At 41.4% G+C, this 20,379-nt stretch overlaps 1 protein-coding gene across 1 annotated transcript in view; it reads left to right on the forward strand.

The window, feature by feature from the left end:
* The window catches only part of LOC131688740 (uncharacterized), a 342,957-nt gene that overhangs the window by 71,591 nt on the left and 250,987 nt on the right, over positions 1-20,379 (forward strand). Inside the window, 2 exon segments of the mRNA XM_058973225.1 lie at positions 18,936-18,991; positions 19,057-20,001. Coding sequence (XP_058829208.1) covers positions 19,170-20,001 — 832 coding nt within the window. The 5' untranslated portion in view covers positions 18,936-18,991; positions 19,057-19,169.

Raw genomic sequence — 20,379 nt, forward strand, 5'->3', positions numbered from 1 at the left:
GTTATAAAGCTGTTCGATTTTGAGTTGATTGCTTTTTGTTATATTTAGGTCGCGATTACTAAGTTCCATGATCTTCTCAGGTGTTACATTCTGAATGTATACGATTAATTTGTAAACGGTCGGTTTTATTGGTCGTGTTAACCCATTATAGCCCAACTTATTTTTCACGCGCATCACAAATTGAGTTTTCCGATCGGAAAAAAATGTGGTTATTCCAGCGAAATTATTTTTGTACTCAAAGTAGCTGATATAATAAGGAACAACCCGTGAAAATTTCAGATTGATCGATTAATTAGTTTCTGAGATATCGTGATCGTCGCGAATGAACTTTTCAATAAAATACAACTCCGAGATAATCGAGTTTTACTGTCGGTGCAGCGAGTCAACAGTCTAGCGTATCAAACACTACGCACTGCCTATGAGTGGTCAATGGGTAGCGGTCTATGAATAGTTGTAACTCAAGTTGTAGGATCTATCTAATTTTCAAAATCTCGATTTTTTTTAATCCTGACAAAAATGTGTTACCCCTTAAGCGAAAATTTAATAAAAACAATACATAAACACCGGTTTAACCACTCTAACTTCTCTAAACGTATTCTGCAAGAGTATATCAACAATATTAACTCATTGATAATGCCTGTTCTGCGTTATTGATTGAGTAATAGGAGTTATTCTTAGCACCTACTATATATAGTAGGTTGGGCAATAATGGGTTAATGCTGTGTTTCCTATGAGTTGGTCAAAGAACCGTTTTATTAATGGTTTCGAGTAATTATTGCGGAGTAGGTGTTCCAGAATTACGGTGCGTTTCTAATAGTGCTAAACTCTCGTATCCGATTTATGAAATTAGTCATAATTATACATTCCTTGTTTTGACGTAAGTCTTCATTTTTTCCTTTTCCAAGGATTTTTATGAACGTGTCCACTTGAAAACAGACAGAGAAAGAATGACCGGAACGGTGAGAATGAAGAAACGGTGAAAATTTACCTTTTTATTGCAAACACTGAAAAAAGATATGTCCTCAAGCAGGAATCGAACCTGCGATCTCCCAGTTACTAAAATCTTCTCTAGTTGGGTGCGTTAACCACTCCGCCATCGAGGAACTGTGATGATGTTATCACATATTCCCAAGAGTATCGTGATCACCGCCGCAGCCTCCAATTCCTCCCAATTGACCTATATACCCCCAATGTCTCCTATAAGCAGATCGGCCAAATTTCTCTCGTTATCTATTTTTAGGTCCAGTGGACTGCGCTCACTGTTTGCCTCCTTAGCTAACTAAGTCGCCGCCAGACTTTGGCAGTGGGTGGAGCTATGGAGAGGGCATGTTGATGTCTGCCCTCAAAGCCTATCGGCAGATGCTAACGACAAACCCAGTCATTGATGGCATTTATGCATTCCTTGTTTTGACGTGAGTCTTTGTTTTTTTTTCCTTTTTCAAGCATTTTTATGAACGTGTCCACTAAAAACAGACACAGAAAGAGTGACCGGAACGGCGAAAATGAAGAAACGGTGAAAATTCACCTTTTTATTGTAAACACTGGGAAAAGATATGTTCTCAAGCGGGAATCGAACCTGCGATCTCCCAGTTACTACTAGTCTCTTCTAGTTGGGTGCGTTAACCACTCCGCCATCGAGGAACTGTGATGATGTCATCACATATTCCCAACAGTATCGTGATCAGGAAAAAACAAAGACTCACGTCAAAACAAGGAATGTATAAATTCCATCAACGACTGGATTTGTCGTTAGGCTTTGAGGGCAGACATCAACATGCCCTCTCCATCGCTCTACCCACTGCCAAAGTCTGGCGGCGACTGAGTTAGCTAAGGAGACAAACAGTGATAATAAATATCTCAAGCCTTGAGCGCAGTCCACTGGACCTAAAAATAGATTATTAGAGAGATTTCGCCCGATCGATGAGATAGAGAGGTGACGATCTGCTTATAGGAGACATTGGGTGTCGTTAGGTCAATTGGGAGGAATTAGAGGTTGACGTGGTGATCACGAAACTGTTGGGAATATGTGATGACATCATCACAGTTCCTCGATGGTGGAGTAGTTATAATTGCCAGTTTTTGGTCAAGTGGGTGAAATGAATTATAATTAAGCAATTGATGATTGATATGATACGATTCATTTAGTATACCAGTCTGTCCTCATAGTGTTTAGTTATCGTCCATTCTGACTACTGGGATATCTAGTGGCTGTTCGGCCATCTATGGGAGCTGTCCATCAATGTCAGCTTCTTTCTCCGAACAGCCTAGATAAGCCGTGTAGTGTCGGTAGTGGTTGTTTCAACCGGCTAAGAATTACACTACGGACTACCTGTTCCGGTGGTAACACCAAACAGGGAACCCCAATTCCATAGTGTCATGCGACCCGTGCTATGTGTAAAATTGTTGAGGGGGTTTAAAATATTCTCAATGGCGAACGGAGTCTGGGAAGAGCCGGGCGAACTCCCCAGTAACTGGCTGTGGTCCACTAGGAGGTTGATAACTCTATTATCTTTCTCCGGACAAAACCAGCCTAGAGGCCGCGTGGCATCCGGTGGGTTTGAAGTATGTCAGTTATGGAAATAACTGTCAAATTCATTCACAAAGGTGGCCGCGTCACTTATGAGGAGGCAAAGAGCTTTAGACCGATCAGTCTGACCTCCTTCCTTCTCAAATCAGTGGAACGTTTAATCGACCACTACATTCGGGATGATAGCTTGGGCGAGCACCCGCTGCATGCAATGCAACATGCATATCAGCGGGGGAAGTCTACTACCACCCTGTTACGCAATGTTGTCTACAACATTGAAAAAGCTTTTTCACAAAAGCAATCAAGTTTAGGAGTTTTTCTCGATATTGAAGGTGCTTTTGACAACGTGTCTTTCGAATCCATTTTGGAAGCAGCACGAGATCATGGAGTACCTTCATATATTACGAACTGGATACACGCAATGCTTAGCAACCGACATCTGTGCTCATCGTTAAGACAAGTAGAGATGAGGAAACTGAGTGTCTGCGGATGTCCTCAAGGTGGTGTGCTGTCACCACTTCTATGGAACCTTGTCGCCGATAGCTTGTTGAGAAAACTAAATGAGCTTGGGTTTCCGACGTATAGTTTCGCCGATGATTATCATATAATGATCACCGGTATTTGCATTAACACACTTTTTGATTTGATGCAACAAGCCTTATGTGTTGTTGAGCGGTGGTGTCTTCATGTTAGACTATCAGTTAATCCAAATAAAACCTCAATGGTGCTTTTCACGCAACGAAGGATTACAACCGGAGCTCATCCATTGCAGTTTTTTTGACTCTGAAATTATTGTCGAAGATCAAGTTAAGTACGTTGGGGTAATTCTCGACTCAAAACATAATTGGACTGCTCACATCGATTTCAGGATCAAGAAAGCTTGCATGGCCTTTGGCCAATGTAGACGGGCTTTCGGCAAATCTTGGGGACTCAAACCCAAGTACATTCAGTGGATCTACACAACAATTGTTAGACCAATACTGGCATACGGGTGCCTTGTTTGGTGGCAGAAGGGAGAAGTCATGACAATCCAATCAAAGTTAAACCATCTTCAGAGGATGGTCTTGATGGCGATGACTGGTGCGTTCTCGATAACACCTCCTGCTGCTCTCGAGGCACTCTTGAACATAAAACCACTACATGTGTTTCTGAAACAAGAAGCACTTTCTTGTGCATACCGTCTTAAGGTTACTGGGCTCTAGAACAGTAACCCAATAGATCGTGTAACTAGCCACACAAGACTGTGGCCCCAAATGGTTACTTGGGATGAATGTTCACTTGCTCCCAGTGATCTTACACTCACATGTAGTTTTCCTTTTAAAACTTTCAATGTGAGAATTCCTCTTCGCGAGGAATGGCTGTCTGGCTGGATGGAGCGACAACTTGAAGAATACGTAGTTTGTTATACTGACGGTTCTTTGTTGGAGGGCCGAGCCGGTGCTGGTGTCTATTGTCATGAGATGAGATTAAACCAATCTCATTCGCTTGGTAGATACTGTACCGTATTCCAAGCAGAAATCTTTGCGATTCTGTGTGGCGTACAATCCGCACTTCAACAGGGAATTTGCGGTAAAAGAATCTATTTTTGCTCTGACAGTCAGGCTGCCCTGAAAGCACTTAGTTCGGCAAATTCGAGATCGAAATTAGTAATCGCATGTCGAACTCAAATCGAAGAACTTAGCATTTCAAATGCTATCTACCTTCTATGGGTACCCGGTCATTCCGGTATTACTAGAAATGAATGGGCGGACAAATTGGCTAGAGCTGGCGCTGCGACTGATTTCGTTGGTCCAGAACCAGTTCTACCACTGTCAATAAGTTGGATAAAGCACAAGATTCGCTCTTGGGCTGCATTCGAACATGCCAACCATTGGCGTAGCTTGCAAACTTGCGTTCAAACAAAGGCTTTTCTGCCGGATGTGAGTCCGAAAATGTCAAGAAATTTGTTGCATTTTTCCAAGCACAACTGCAGTATTCTGGTCAGGGCACTGACTGGACATTGCAAACTCAATTATCACATGGCTACTATTCAGCGCGCTGAGTATTATTCATGTGATCTTTGTGAATCCGATTACGGAACATCATATCATTTGATATGCAATTGCCCTGTATTAATGCAATTGCGCATCCGGATTTTTGGTTCTCCATACATAGATGAACCTATGTACAGAGAGCTGAAATTTAAGGATATGCTTTTGTTCCTAACTCAGTGTGGTAAAGAGCTATAGTTTTTTTAGCCGTATTTGAATGACAATATCTCTTCGGGGGTGTTGTCGTTCTGTTATCTCAATTTCCCCTCGGGGGTGTTGATATATCCGCTCACTGTTTGAGTAGAGGTTCTAAATCCCTCCGGGGGTTGGAAGTTTTATTCCTGCTGTTGTAGCACCTGCAGATCGTTCAGCATCACTCCGGGGGTGCAGAATGCTCTGTTTTAATTGTTCTGTGTCGTTGTTTTCCTTACCCCTAACCTTACCACTTCCCCAATCCTTCCCATCAGGAAAATGATGAAAAGACGATTCTTGGCAAGGCACAAATTTCCGATCAGCATGGGGAACGTGCCATTTGAGCCAGACGCTACTGATTCCTGATTCCTGCCAGTTTTTGGTCAAGTGGGTGAAATGAATTATAATTAAGCAATTGATGATTGATATGATACGATTCATTTAGTATACCAGTCTGTCCTCATAGTGTTTAGTTATCGTCCATTCTGACTACTGGGATATCTAGAAATGGCCGTTTGCCATTTACTTCAGTTTCTTGTGAAAACAGGATGTGTGAATTGTATTGGTTGAACATGTTTGAACTTGGTCCTTCGGGAGAATAAGATCAAATTTCCATCACAATATCGGCTCTCAATGACTGTGCCAAAAATTTAACGAAAAAACTAGCCTTTGTAGCAAAAGAAGCATGCAGAATTCTGTTATTTCCAAAAATAGATCAAGATTGATCACTGTGTGTAATCGTATTTGGTCCCACATCATGATGATGTCATGTAGGACCATGCTTTTCGGTATGTTGAAAGAAAACCAGAATGTGGTTGGGTGGTACTTGCATTGTGTTAATATGATGGCAAAATGTTTTGGAGTTTATTGCGTTGTATTGGATGATGAATGAATTCCGCTAAATAGTCGCTATGTATCTTGCTAGTGCGTATGTCGTGGTTGTCCCCCCTGGTCGCAGGAGGCCGTTCTGGTATATGGGCTTTTGGTTGGCCATATATACTGCGGTGTAAGTTTCGTGATCAATTAATTTTAGTTGGAATAAACGTTGTACTATTGAATTGTTTTGTCGCTGGTATTTGGCTGTTGGGTTTGCTTTATGTTGTTCATATATATCCGGGTCCTTAATCAGCTTTTGCATTTTTTGATCGTACTCATCCATTTTCATTATTACTCTTCTGTTGGCTTTATGGGCTTTTGCTCTGACTAGATCAGGATTTGTTTTGTTGAAATTTTTGGTTATTAAACTGGTATTTACACAGAACCTAATAAGGGGTCATTCATATACCACGTGGACCAAAAAACCTTCGTTTTTGACACCCTCATCCTCCTACGTGGACAAGCGACTTTCCTACTGTAAACAGTGGCCAATTTCAGGTATTTATATTGTGTCGGACTGTTTTGATACTAGGTGTAACCTGAAGAATCCAGTAAAAACTTAGTTCAACGTTTGTAGGTTACCTTGGACATTTGTGAAAATTATAAACATTTTAAAATTGTATGGCTAAAAGACAATTTTTTGAATTCACCATAATAACACGAAATTTAAATATACTTCACTTGGCTCATGTAAAATCAACATGACTTAAAATTCTAAAAAAAATTATTGAAAGCGATTCAGATTGAATCTAGTTTTTCTGGGAGCAAAATTTTGCTCGGTGTTAATTTCCACTGATTTTATGGCATGAACAGAGCCTGTTAGGAGCTCTTTAAGTGTTGCACAGTTTTGGGATGATGTGAAGGAAAACATCAAACGCTTATGAAAATTTGTTTTAAGACCTCATTATGAAAAATCTGTTTTAATCCACCTAGCGGTGTAATTGTACCTTTCTCAATCATGAACACGAGAATGTTTGCGTTGTTTATATTCATTAAAAGCTTTCAAATGCATATATTATATTTTATTATTATACATGACATGACAAATACATAAGAAAATAAATCATAATTCGAGTTCTAAAATTTTGCAAAAGAAAAAACAGCCACGGTAATTTTGAACTGAAAAAGGTGCGAAATCGGCAAAGTCCCAAAGAGTCGATTTTTATAAAAAACAAATTTTTACGTGATAACATAAAATCTCGACGTTTCGTGCATTTTAAAGATGTTTGGCATCAAAAATACGAATTCGATTTCTGAAATTTCATGGGGTTTTGAAAAAAAATTGAGTTCCGGCTTATATGGGAATTTCATATGTGACCGGACGGTTCAGCCTATATTTCCGGAGCCATATAAGCGATCCGTGCGAAATTTTATAGACATCTGTGGGGATAATATAGCTATTATTTGGAACTAAGTTTGTGAAATCGGCCCAACCATTTCCGAGAAACTGATATGAGTTTGCTAGTTTTGAAAGATGGCCGCTTTTCCCGGGCACTTCCAGAACGGTCTATGATGGTCAATGTAGTCAACGAAAGTTTGTTTGGCCGTCGGTGACCTAGAACTACAAATTTAAGTTGTTTGAGACATTTTAGCGAAATTTTTTACCTTTTTTGCATTCATCGGAGTATCGGATTGAATCACAATTTGCTATGTGATCGCACGCCACAACCCGTAACTCCGGAACCGGAAGTCGGTTCGGAATAAAATTTAATAGCCATTTACGGGGACGCAACATCTTTCATTTGAGACTAAGTTAGGTTGATTCGGTCTAGCCATCTCCGAGAAACCGATGTGACTGTTATACTGAATTTGGATACTTCCGCCGGGGCTTCCGGAACCGATGATGGTGACCAATATGACCAAAAATACTTTGAATTGCTGTTAGTGACCTAGTACTACGTCTATGATGGTCAATGTAGTCAACGAAAGTTTGTTTGGCCGTCGGTGACCTAGAACTACAAATTTAAGTTGTTTGAGACATTTTAGCGAAATTTTTTACCTTTTTTGCATTCATCGGAGTATCGGATTGAATCACAATTTGCTATGTGATCGCACGCCACAACCCGTAACTCCGGAACCGGAAGTCGGTTCGGAATAAAATTTAATAGCCATTTACGGGGACGCAACATCTTTCATTTCAGACTAAGTAGGTTGATTCAGTCTAGCCATCTCCGAGAAACCGATGTGACTGTTATACTGAATTTGGATACTTCCGCCGGGGCTTCCGGAACCGATGATGGTGACCAATATGACCAAAAAGACTTTGAATTGCTGTTAGTGACCTAGTACTACAAATCGAAGCAGTTGTGGTCACATTTTGGAAAAATTTTCACCATTATACATTCATTGCAGAATTTATTAAAATCGACATTTTCTACGTGATCGTACTAATCACCCTGTAATTCTGGAACAAGAGGTCGGATCCATTAGAAATTCAATAGCAGTCTATAAGAACGTTGCACCTTTCATTTGAAAATCGGTTCAGCCATCTCTGAGAAAAGTGAGTGAGATTGTGTTCGCGTACACACACAGACGCACATACACACACATACATACACACACAGACATTTGCCGAACTCGATGAACTGAATCGAATGGTATATGTTACTCAGCCCTCCGGGCCTCCGTTAAAAAGTCGGTTTTCAGAGCAATTGCAATACCTTTCTATTGAGAAAGGAAAAAGGGGCGAAATCGGCGAAGTCCCAAAAAGTCGATTTTTATAAAAAAAATTTTTTCGAGATAACATAAAATCTCGACATTTCATGTATTTTAAGGATGTTTGGCATCAAAAATACGAACTCGATTTCTGAAATTTCATGGGGTCCCCACTTTGAAAAAAAACTGAGTTTTGGCTTATATGGGAATTTCATATGTGACCGGACGATTTAGTCTATATTTCCGGACCCATATACAGCTATTATTTGGGACTAAGTTTGTGAAAATCGGCCCAACCATTTCCGAGAAACTGACATGAGCTCGTAAATTTTGAAAGATGGCCGTTTTTCCCGGGCACTTCCGAACCGTCTATGGTGGTCAATGTAGTGAACGAAAGTTTGGTTGGCCATCCTAGAACAGCAAATTTAAATTGTTTGAGAGACATTTTAGCGAAATTTTTACCGAAATTTTTACCACGTGGTAGCCGATTTTCACAAACTTAGTCCCAAGTGATAGCTATGCTATCCCCACAGATGTCTGTAAAATTTTGCACGGATCACTTATATGGTTCCGGAAATATAGACTGAACCGTCCGGTCACATATGAAATTCCCATATAAGCCGGAGCTCAAAATTTTTTTCCATGAAATTTCAGAAATCGAATTCGTATTTTTGAAGCCAAACATCTTCAAAATGCATGAAACGTCGAGATTTTATGTTATAACGAAATTTTTTTTTATAAATATCGACTTTTTGGGACGATTTTACACCTTTTTGCTTTTCTCATATAGAAAGGTTATGCAATCACTCTGAAAAACGTCAACCTAATCCCGGCCCGGACGGCCGAGTGTCATGTCCCATTCGACTCAGTTCGTCGAGATCGGAAAAAGTCTGTATGTATGTGTATGTGTGTGTCTGTGTGTGTATGTGTGTGGATGTGTGTGTATGTATGTATGTGCGTATGTGTCAAATAATGTCACTCATTTTTCTCAGAGATGGCTGGACCGATTTGCCCAAACTTAGTCTCAAATGAAAGGTGCAACCTTCCCATCGGCTGCTATTGAATTTTGGATCGATCGGAGTTCTGGTTCCGGAATTACGGGTTTAAGAGTGCGGCCACAAAGAAATTTCTCATATAAACTATAGGAAAAATTAAAAATAGAATTTTTATTTTTGATGCTAAATGTCTTCAAGGTGCATGAAACGTCGAGATTTGATGCAAATTCGAAAAAAAATTGACGATTCAATTTTTTGGATTTTGGCACATTTTTGCCTTTCTCATATAGAAAGGTTATGAAATCACTCTGAAAAACGCCAACCTAATCCCGGCCCGGAGGGCCGAGTATCATATCCCATTCGACTCAGTTCGTCGAGATCGGAAAAAAGTCTGTATGTGTGTGTGTCTGTGTGTGTCTGTGTGTGTGTGTCTGTGTGTATGTGGTTTACGGAGAGGGGTTACACCCCCCTCCTCTACTGTTCACTCCCCTCCCTTAAAAATCTCCTTAAATCACCCCTCAGACCACCACCCCATCCAGCCCTCATACCCCTCTCTTTCAATCCCATCATCTTTGAACCACCACTATATTACAAAGCATACCAATTTAAGCTGGGGAGTCGTTCGTTCATGGGACTTTCGCCCTCCTCACACACCAACCCCCGCATGACAAAATGAGTTAGCAAGCAGATAACATTGATCTAATGCTGATTAGGCTAATGAAGTATGATATTTTTTTTCTTTCAAGTGTTTCACCGTCGACACGTAGCTCATCAAGTTCGTGGCTGGCAAGCCATTGTGTATAAGTGCAAAGTGTACTAAAAATGTAATGGATATTTCCACAATTATGTTGAACATAAACAGCCTCCGTGCCATAGTTTAGAGAAATGAGAAAGGCACAATTGCACCGCTAGGTGGATTAAAACAGGTTTTTATTTCTGCTTGTAGCACTTTTACTCGATGGAATGTGTCCTGTATATCTGTTGTGAATGGATTTTTAAAACCTGTTCATCATTTTGGAAAACTATCATGTAAATTGACTCGTCGATGTAATCAGCTCGTGTACCCATTTGAATGATTGTTTGATGTGAGAAGGAAACAGTCCTGTTTTTCGGCATTTCATTAGAAAGTAATTTTGATGTAACATGCTTCCCGACGTTCTGTTGTCACTTGCGAAACTTTTAAACAGTTGTAGTATGTGATGTCCTTATCTTAGACCAATTTGTGTGTAAAAAGAAGGTTGCGCATCAAAAGCCATGCTATTCATTTTCGAACGGAAATATTAACTCGAGAATGAAATGTTGCGGCAGTCCAGTTAATACTATGGCGTCGATACTTTTTAACCTAAGCTAATATTTCGATCCGAGGTTTCATCTACTTCAGGGCCTTTTATTATACAAATAGTTGCACTTCCCTACATCAATATGCTAATATTTAAGAAATAATCAACAAGGTGATCAGTTTATTTTTTTCATTTTTTAAAACTGGTTTTAAACTGTGAAGAGTCGTTACAATTTTTTTCAAAAATTTCTGCGCCAGAAGAACCCTAGAACCCCAAACTTTCGTTATTTTTTTCGTTCTGTTCCAAGCAATTTTTTTTTAAATTTTGTTTCTTTTTTTTTTTCAATTTGTTTATTTGATAAGGCACGTATGCGTTAGCTTAAAGGTGCCATTTTTTCATTGTTTTACATTTTGAATTTCTTAAAACTAGGGGGTTACACATTTCAATATTATTTTGTTTTATATAATGAAACTAAAAAAAAACTTTACAGCTAACTTATACATATAAAAGAGGGTATAATATAATATTCGTAAGATTTGGGGGACGGGTCATTTTGTGTGTTCTTTGTATAGTAATTCACTTTATGATTTTTAGAAGGGAGATTGTAGGAGAAATTAATTATTAACTAAGCCGAACATTTTACAAGCTTATTAACTAGAAATAACTAGAAAGAGTGGTTCAAGATTAAGGGGAATTAATTAGGGCTATTTTAAAGTAGTGGTACTGTTGGGCATTTCTTAAAGAGATTAAATATTGATCAACTAAAACTAAGCACTTAAGTTTTGGGAATATATTCAAGGGGAGAAGGGGGTGAAGTCATACATCTGTGTATCAGAGACATGGGAGGGAGGATGGACAAGGCTGAACGGGGGGGGGGGGGGGGGGTGAGATATAAACTTTCAGTTTCCGGCATCAGGAATTAACGGCCAGGATTACAGATTCGAACGGATTGATCAACTAACACTAGAAGATAGGGGGGCACATAAGTTTTGGGAAGATATTCAAGGGGAGAAGGGTTGAAGTCATACATCTGTGTATCAGAGACATGGGAGAGAGGGTGGACAAGGCTGAACGGGGGGGGGGGGGGGGATATAAACTTTCAGTTTCCGGCATCAGGAATCAACGACCAGGATTACAGATTCGAATGGATGTATCAAGTATTGGGACGTCGGGCGGTTTTCCTCGAGCCGGCAGAGGTTCCTCCAGACGATTTCGTAGTACGGCTCAGATACGGATCGAAAACACGCCGCGTTGCGCGTGTGATGTTGTACTGTACGTCTCGTGTTGTTGGTTCATTCGACAGATGTTTTGTCTCGTCTTGGAGTCGTATCAAACCATCGTTGGGGTACGGTAGGCGGAAGAGGGCACCTCTGGGAATGATAAGAGAAAAGATAGGGGCATTTAAATTTGGATATTGATGGTTTTGAGGAACGTGTATATAAGGGACATGTAGAGAATATCGCGGCTTGCTAGTACATCTCGAACCGGGACATTGGGTGATCTTCCTCGGGCCCGAAGGGAATCGAATAGTTGAGATCTGGCAAAACAGTACTCGGCGCATGCCCAGACAACATGTTCGATTTTGTTCGATGCCACAAGCGCACATACCGCTATCCACGAGCCCAATACGCCGGAGATGTGCGTCCAGCGTGTAGTGATTGGACATGAGCCGAGACATCACGCGAATGAAATCCCGACCCACATCCATCCCTCTGAACCAAGGTTTCGTCGATACCTTAGGGATTATCGAATGTAGCCACCTTCCCAGTTCACCATTGCTCCATGAAGTTTGCCAACTTTCGAGGGTTCTCTGATGAGTGATACTGAAAAATTCGCTGAAGCTAATTGGTCTTTCATATATGTCACCTTGTAAAGCGCCCGCCTTAGCTAAAGAGTCCGCTTCTTTATTACCTGGAATGGAACAATGCGAGGGAACCCAAACTAAGGTAATCTTGTACGATCTTACAGACAAAGCACGCAGGCGCTCCCAGATTTTCCCCAGAAAATATGGAATGTGCTTTCTAGGTTTCATTGAACGGAGAGCCTCGATTGAGCTGAGGCTATCCGAGACAATAAAGTAATGATCGGTGGGCAATGTATCAATGATCCCAAGGGTATACTGAATAGCAGCAAGTTCTGCGACGTAAACTGAAGCAGGATCATTGAGTTTGAATGAGGCGGTGAGGTTTTGATTGAATATACCGAAGCCAGTGGAGCCGTCGAGGCTTGACCCGTCGGTGTAAAACATCTTGTTGCAGTCGACTTCTCGAAATTTACTATGAAAGATGCTTGGGATCACTTGCGGACGTATGTGATCCGGGATTCCACGAATCTCATCTTTCATGGATGTGTCGAAGAATACAGTTGAATCAGAAGCATGAAAGAGATTGACACGGTTGGGATAGTATGAAGAAGGATTGATATTTTGTGCCATGTAATCGAAGTACAAGGACATAAATCGGGTTTGAGAATTGAGCTCGACAAGCCTTTCGAAATTTGCAATTACTAACGGGTTCAAGATATCGCATCGGATGAGCAATCGATATGAGAGTTCCCAAAATCGATTTTTCAGCGGAAGGACGCCCGCCAGCACTTCTAAACTCATAGTATGTGTCGAGTGCATGCAACCCAAAGCAATACGCAAACAACAATATTGGATTCGCTCTAGTTTGATGAAATGTATGTTCGCAGCGGAGCGGAAACAGAAACTCCCGTACTCCATCACCGACAATATTGTTGTTTGGAACAGCCTGATCAGGTCTCCTGGGTGGGCACCCCACCATGTTCCGGTTATTGTACGGAGAAAGTTGAAGTTCTGTTTCAGATACCTAATGTGACATCCCCAGGTTCCTTTAGAGTCAAACCAGACCCCGAGATATTTGAAAGTTGAAACCTGAGCAATAGTTTGACCCATTAATTGAAGCTGTAGTTGCGCTGGTTCACGCTTCCTTGAAAATACGACTAGCTCAGTTTTCTCCGTGGAGAACTCGATACCTAGCTGGAGGGCCCAAGCAGACAAATTGTCCAAGGTATCTTGCAATGGTCCTTGCAGATCGACGGCTTTGGGACCTGTAATAGAGACCACACCGTCATCTGCAAGCTGCCTTAGCGTGCAGGAATTGACAAGACATTCGTCAATGTCATTCACGTAAAAGTTATAGAGTAGGGGGCTTAGACATGAGCCCTGGAGAAGACCCATGTAGCTAATTCGTGATGTCGATAAATCACCATGCGAAAAATGCATATGTTTTTCAGACAGTAAGTTTAGCATAAAGTTGTTTAGAGTCGGTGAAAGACCATGCTGGTGCAGCTTCTCAGAAAGAATTTTGATAGAAACTGAATCAAAAGCCCCCTTTATATCTAGGAAAACTGATGCCATCTGCTCTTTGCTAGCATAAGCCATTTGAATTTCTGTTGAGAGCAACGCAAGACAATCGTTCGTCCCTTTGCCTTTGCGGAAACCAAATTGTGTATCTGACAGTAAGCTATTTGCTTCAACCTAATTGTCGAGGCGAAACAGGATCATTTTCTCGAACAACTTTCGGATACAGGACAGCATCGCAATCGGTCGATACGAGTTGTGGTCGGAGGCTGGTTTTCCTGGTTTTTGAATGGCGATGACCTTCACTTGCCTCCAGTCATGAGGGACAATATTACCCTCAAGAAACTTATTAAATAAATTCAACAAGCGTCTCTTGGCAGAGTCTGGCAGATTCTTTAACAAGTTAAATTTGATTCTGTCTAACCCTGGGGCTTTATTGTTACATGATAAGAGAGCAAGTGAGAACTCCACCATCGAAAACGGTGTTTCGTTCGCGTTATCGTGAGGGGACGCGGCGCGGTAGATCTTCTGTGCCGGGGCGGAATCCGGACAAACCTTCTTGGCAAAATCGAATATCCAACGGTTTGAATATTCCACGCTCTCATTAGTACTGTTTCGGTTTCGTAAGCACCGGGCCGTACTCCAAAGAGTGCTCATCGATGTTTCTCTCGTTAGTCCGTCGACGAACCGGCGCCAGTAGCTACGTTTTTTGGCTTTTATCAAACTCTTCATGCGCGTTTCCGCCATCGCGTACTGTCGGCAGCCCGTCGTCCCGGAAGGTCTTATACGCAGCGGCCTTCTCCGCGTACACGTCTGAGCACTCTTTGTCCCACCATGGATTAGGAGGACGCCCGCGTGAACTCGCGTCTGGTACGCGTTTAGTCTGAGCTTGAATCGCGGTATCGAGAATCAAGCCACCCAGGAACCCGTACTCTTCCTCCGGAGGAAGCTCTTGAGTGCACTCGATTTTGTCGGATATCGCGGACGCGTAGCTCTTCCAATCAATATTTCGTGTGAGGTCATACGAAACATTGATTGTATTCGGTGGCCCTGAACCGTTAGCAATATTAATTACGATTGGCAGATGGTCGCTGCCGTGGGGATCAGAGACTACCTTCCACATGCAATCTAACCGCAGCGATGTCGAGCAGAGGGACAGGTCTAAGGCGCTCGGACGCGCTGGAGGGGCAGGAATCCGTGTCATTTCACCCGTATTCAAAATGGTCATATTGAAGTTGTCGCAAAGCTCATGGAGTAGGGTAGATCGATTATCGTCATGAAGGCAACCCCATGCCGTGCCGTGGGAGTTGAAGTCACCTAAAACTAGCCTCGGTGCGGGGAGGAGTTCCGCAATATCGCAAAGCCGTCGGTGGCTAACTGAGGCTCTAGGGGGGATGTAGGTGGAAGCAATGCAAAGGTCTTTGCCTTTAATTCTGGTTTGGCAAGCGACAACTTCAATGCCTGGTGTCGAGGGGAGGTCGATCCGATTGAAAGAATAGCACTTTTTGATCCCCAAAAGTACTCCTCCGTAAGAGTCTTCTCGATCCAAGCGAATAATATTAAAATCGTGAAAGTGTAGGGTTATTTCTGAAGTGAGCCATGTCTCGCATAGGGCAAATGCATCGCATTTCAAATTATTTAGTAAGATTTTAAACGAATCGATTTTCGGGATAATACTTCTGCAATTCCACTGTAGAACAGTGATTAAATCCTTGACCTCGTTCGATGAATTAGCCATCGAATGATACAATCGCTGAAAGGAGGGGCCATTTCGCAGTGAACTGCATCAAGAATGTTTTTACTGCGGGGAGAAAGCTTATCAAGATACTTTTAAGGGGGTCAGAAATGTTCAACGCTGTAAGAATACGGTCCACAATGTCAGAGAAATTTATTAAGCCAGCACTGTTTTCTTTCTCTGGCTGAGATATGGGAACACTTGGGGTTTTTGATGTTCCTGGAAGTGCTGGGAACTCCTTTTCTGAGCTCAGGTTACTGAGACCGGGAGCGATTTGCTTCGGTTTTACAACAGTACTTCCTTGAGTAGTCATTTTAGGGGGACCATGAAGAGACACCTTCTGGCCTTTACGACGAAGCTTGGAAGAGGAAATGTTCTTCCTTTTTCTACTACTTCTAGGCACAGCAGAAGATGTTCCCTCCTGGGGTTCATCACAGTCGCCTTCGTCAGTAGACAAGCTGGTAAAGATGTTCGTAGAGACAGGTGGCGTAGCTATCTTAAGCATTTCTGCAAAAGATCGCTTAGAGCGTCCCTGAAGGGAACGCTTAAGATTTTCCTCGCGCTGTTTGTACGCGGGACATGAAGGGAGATCATGTGGGTTTCCCCCACAGTACAGACACTTTTCGACATCTCTACCACAGGAATCATCCGCATGATTCCCACCGCATTTCCCACAGCGGGCTTTATTGCTACAATGGGAGGCTGTGTGTCCCAATTGTTTGCAATTAGTACAGTTCATGACCCGCGGCACAAAGAGGCGAACAGGTAGACGAACCTTGTCAAAGAGGAGGTAATTAGGCAGGGCAGAGCCGGCGAAGGTCACCCGATAAGAGTCTGAGTTGACGTATGTTTTCTTCCCGTCAGCTGCGACTGATGCTGAATGCAAACGTTTGCATTCCAGTATCTTCACTGGCTTAAGCATGGGGTCTTTGAAACAGCCAGTCCCATATTTTAGCAGGTCCTCGCAATTCAGACTCGAATCGGAAACGACCCCACTGACTTCAACCCTGCTAGCTGGAATATACACCCTGTACTCCCTCGTAAAGGGCTCGTAGCCAGCAATATCATTTGCCTGAGTTGAACTGTTAACAACCACCCGAAGCTTATCAGGGCGAATTTTCGATATTTCTGTCACGGCCGAATACCGGTCTGTCAGAACGCGAGAAATCTGCAACAGATTTAAACACTTTTTTCCTTTGGTCCGAAAGAAGATCACAAATGGCCCGGTGGCCGAGCTCGGATATACTTTGAGCCGGGGAGCCGATTTTGTTTCGACGTCCATCTCACCTTGAGACGAACCGCCGTCAGGGGAAGTCATTTTTGCACGGGCCTATTGCCCAGTGCACGTTATTAAGACAACCAAGAAGGGGAAACGAAAACTAATACTTAGCTTGTGTAGGTAACGGTATCCAGACGGCTTACTAGAAGAACACTGCTCCACTTCACTGACCGGCTAACGGTACAGAAACAGAAACACAAAAGAAGGGAAAAAATACTGCAACCTCAACTAGGCGTAGAGTGTGCAAATAACCTTGAACGCGGATTAACACTATTTGTCGCTATAGAGTGTACGGACCGATGACAAAAGACTTCTATCTCGACTGAGTGCTCGATGGAAAATTTTGTTTCGCAGTGTTACCAAATAATCAAAAATACGGGCATAAAGGACGAACGCAAATAATTGCATTATATTACCATGTTAATTTTACGTAGTCTGTACCCGCTTATCTAATAATTTGTATATCATGTCATATGTATATTACACTGTTCCAAGAGAATTCAATAGCGTTTTCGTTTTTTCTTGGTGCTACACCGGTGTAGTGCAAAAAAAAGATAGACTGATTACATCCAAATTTGAATGAGTGTAGCACCGACTACACTAGTGTAGTGCACTGTCAAAATTATAATTGCCATTGTTACATTGTTTTTGCGTATATTTTATGTTTCAGTTTCATTGCCTGCTACGATTACTTGCAAGCATTCTCTTAAACCTATAACCAAATTTTATATTTGTGTTGGGGGATAATAAGGAATTATTTTGCTTTTGTCAACATATAACCTTAAATTTGAACAAGGTGCTCAAGTATTATTCTTAAATTTTGGTAACGATAACGATATTATCAAAATCGGTACACACATGAGCGTGAAATTAAAGTTTATGTATTATCTTGAGTTGCGAGGATCGGTTGGGTGATCTTGCTTGAGAGTGGATGAGTTTCATTATCATCAATGTGATAATCATGTGCTCTTCCTAGGACATCATTCTCATAGATAGCGCAGGAGCTGGGCACCCTTAAAGTGCATGTTTGATTCTTGCCTGGGTGAGAATTTGTCACATACTCCCGCTTAAGTCATTATCACTATATTGGCACTTACGTCAAGGTAAAAAATGGCTTGTGAACACATGCCAACTTTCGCGCTGTATTTACACTTTTGCTAGATAAAAACCCACGATTTATCTAAGCTAACATGTAACAAGTGTTCAATAAAAAATGAGATTTTTTCAGTCATGTAGTTGAAAAAAAAATTTGAATCCCCTTGAAATGCTACTAATTGATTTTAACAGTCGTAGACAAAAAACAATGTGAAAAGCATATTTCCATATCAACTTTTGTTTAAAGGGGCAAAAAAGATTTGTAAACAAACTTTTATTTTGCTGATTCCTCTTAATTTATTATAATTTCAACACAGAAAATATTTGAAATTGATTCTACCAAGGGTTAATATGTGGATTCATGTGTATATTTTATGACATTTTAACTCAGTAGCGAAATAATGAGCGAAATAAGTTTGTTTACAAAAATATTTTTAGCCCTTTTGAATAATTAATATTGATTTAATCAATGATTGGTTTTATTCTTGTGATTTTAAAACCTTAAAAATCTATCCTCTAAAAGGGCAACTGGACACACGCCACAACAATATTCACTATGGATTATGTTCTAGGTATTCACAAGTTAGAATACTTCTTGCTAATTTTCCCATTTCCCACCAAAAAAAAAAAACAAAAAATGAAAAGTCTTCATATACTTTTGAGGGGGACGGTTGGTAGAAGTCTACGAGGGAGGAGGGGAGGTCAAGAGGAGTCAAATTTCGATCTACGTGGTTTATGAATGGTCCCTAATGGAAAATCTATCAAAGGTATCAGTGCCCAATACATTGTTTCTATTATTCATACATTTGCATTATACTCCACTTAATATAACTTAATATAAGTATTTATGAATGCTAAAAAATAAACAGTTTAATGGACTTCGTTAGCTTTTTATTTACATGTTGAAAAATATTCAAAACTAACTATGATATTCTAATTCTCCTTGCAGATCAAATTTATCAATTGATTCGTGGCAAACACTCGGAAGTGCAATGTGAATTTAAGGTTAATATTACATTTCTAATACGTGTTCAATTGCGAAGTAAGACATAGTTATTATTGTTGTTTAGACTGCACTAGTTTTTTTAAATGTTCAACACCGATTCGTGGCAGTAAAAAGGGCTAAATGTTTGGTCTCCCAGTATAAGCTGGATCATTTCGCCATGCTCCGTGGGGGCCAGGAATGTACGTAATATTTCCGGCAGATGAATTAATATTGTTGACATACGGAATCGCGGTACCGAGAGTACAACCACGACCAACTCTGGACAACCTGCGAGAGCCACTTGTCCCCATCGGCAATAGGCCTTCTTCCGTTACCGTCCTGCCCCCCAAACAGATAAATGAGCCCCATCGGACCCAAGGACAACAATCCCTCACGTCCACCACCGCCCTTCGCACCCCACCTGCACTTACACCGAGAGACAGAAGTCCTAGTGTCAACTTTTCATCCGACGATAGAATCTATGGTTACGACGATACGTCTCCACTCTACGATGCCGACACTATTGTGAACTATGTAAGCAGGGAACTGGACTCTGGTATTCCCTTCAACTCCTCGTCCTTCGTACCGTCCACGACGTTGCTGAATCCCTCTCCAGCGGTGCCCAAATCGAACACTACCTCAGCTGCGAAAGGGAAAGAAAAACCAAAATCCAGGCTACATCTGAAATTAGGCCGCCTGCGACCACATTCCTCTGTTGAGCAAAGCGAGTCCGCTCGAGTCCGCGAAGACCTTCAAATTCACGTGTCTAACCCCGTGTTCACCCGTGAAAACCTCAGGCAACGCAATTTTGACGCCTTCTTCGAATCCGGCGAAACGGTTTATTCGCTGGAGAAAAAAGAAAAACCTCAACTTCCAAGTGCCGATTCCACCGAGCTAACCCCATGGAATAGCAGTGATCCATCTGCAACCCAGCAGCGATCCATATCAGTGGGATTTTTTCGGAAAGCTAAATCACCGAACATCATACGTGCCAAGAGTACCGAACTCGAATTTGAAGAGTCCCAGAAAGGTGACAGGTGCCCCTGAACAACTTTCTTGGTTGTCATTATGTTTGACTAATCCTAGAGTGAGTTTTTCTTTTGGTGAAGTGTTCGGTGTGACTAACGATTTGTAACTGCACAACTGTCACACGAATTCTATAAACTGTGCATCATTGACTAACAAACCATTCACATAATTTCCTTTAAAACCCCTTTTGGGTATCATTGGCTTAAAATGATCGCTACGTTTCAGTGTTCTGTTTATCCGCGAATTCTTTATTGTTTGCTTGCTGATCTGATTATCAGTTTACCAATTAAATAAGCCAAATTGCGTTTTCAGAAAGTTGATTGGATCTCTCCACATTTTGAAAAAGTTCTAAAATTGGCATTGGTCAGCTCAAAATCTT

Source organism: Topomyia yanbarensis, chromosome 3 (assembly GCF_030247195.1).
Source record: "Topomyia yanbarensis strain Yona2022 chromosome 3, ASM3024719v1, whole genome shotgun sequence".
In the NCBI taxonomy this organism is placed as follows: domain Eukaryota; kingdom Metazoa; phylum Arthropoda; class Insecta; order Diptera; family Culicidae; genus Topomyia; species Topomyia yanbarensis.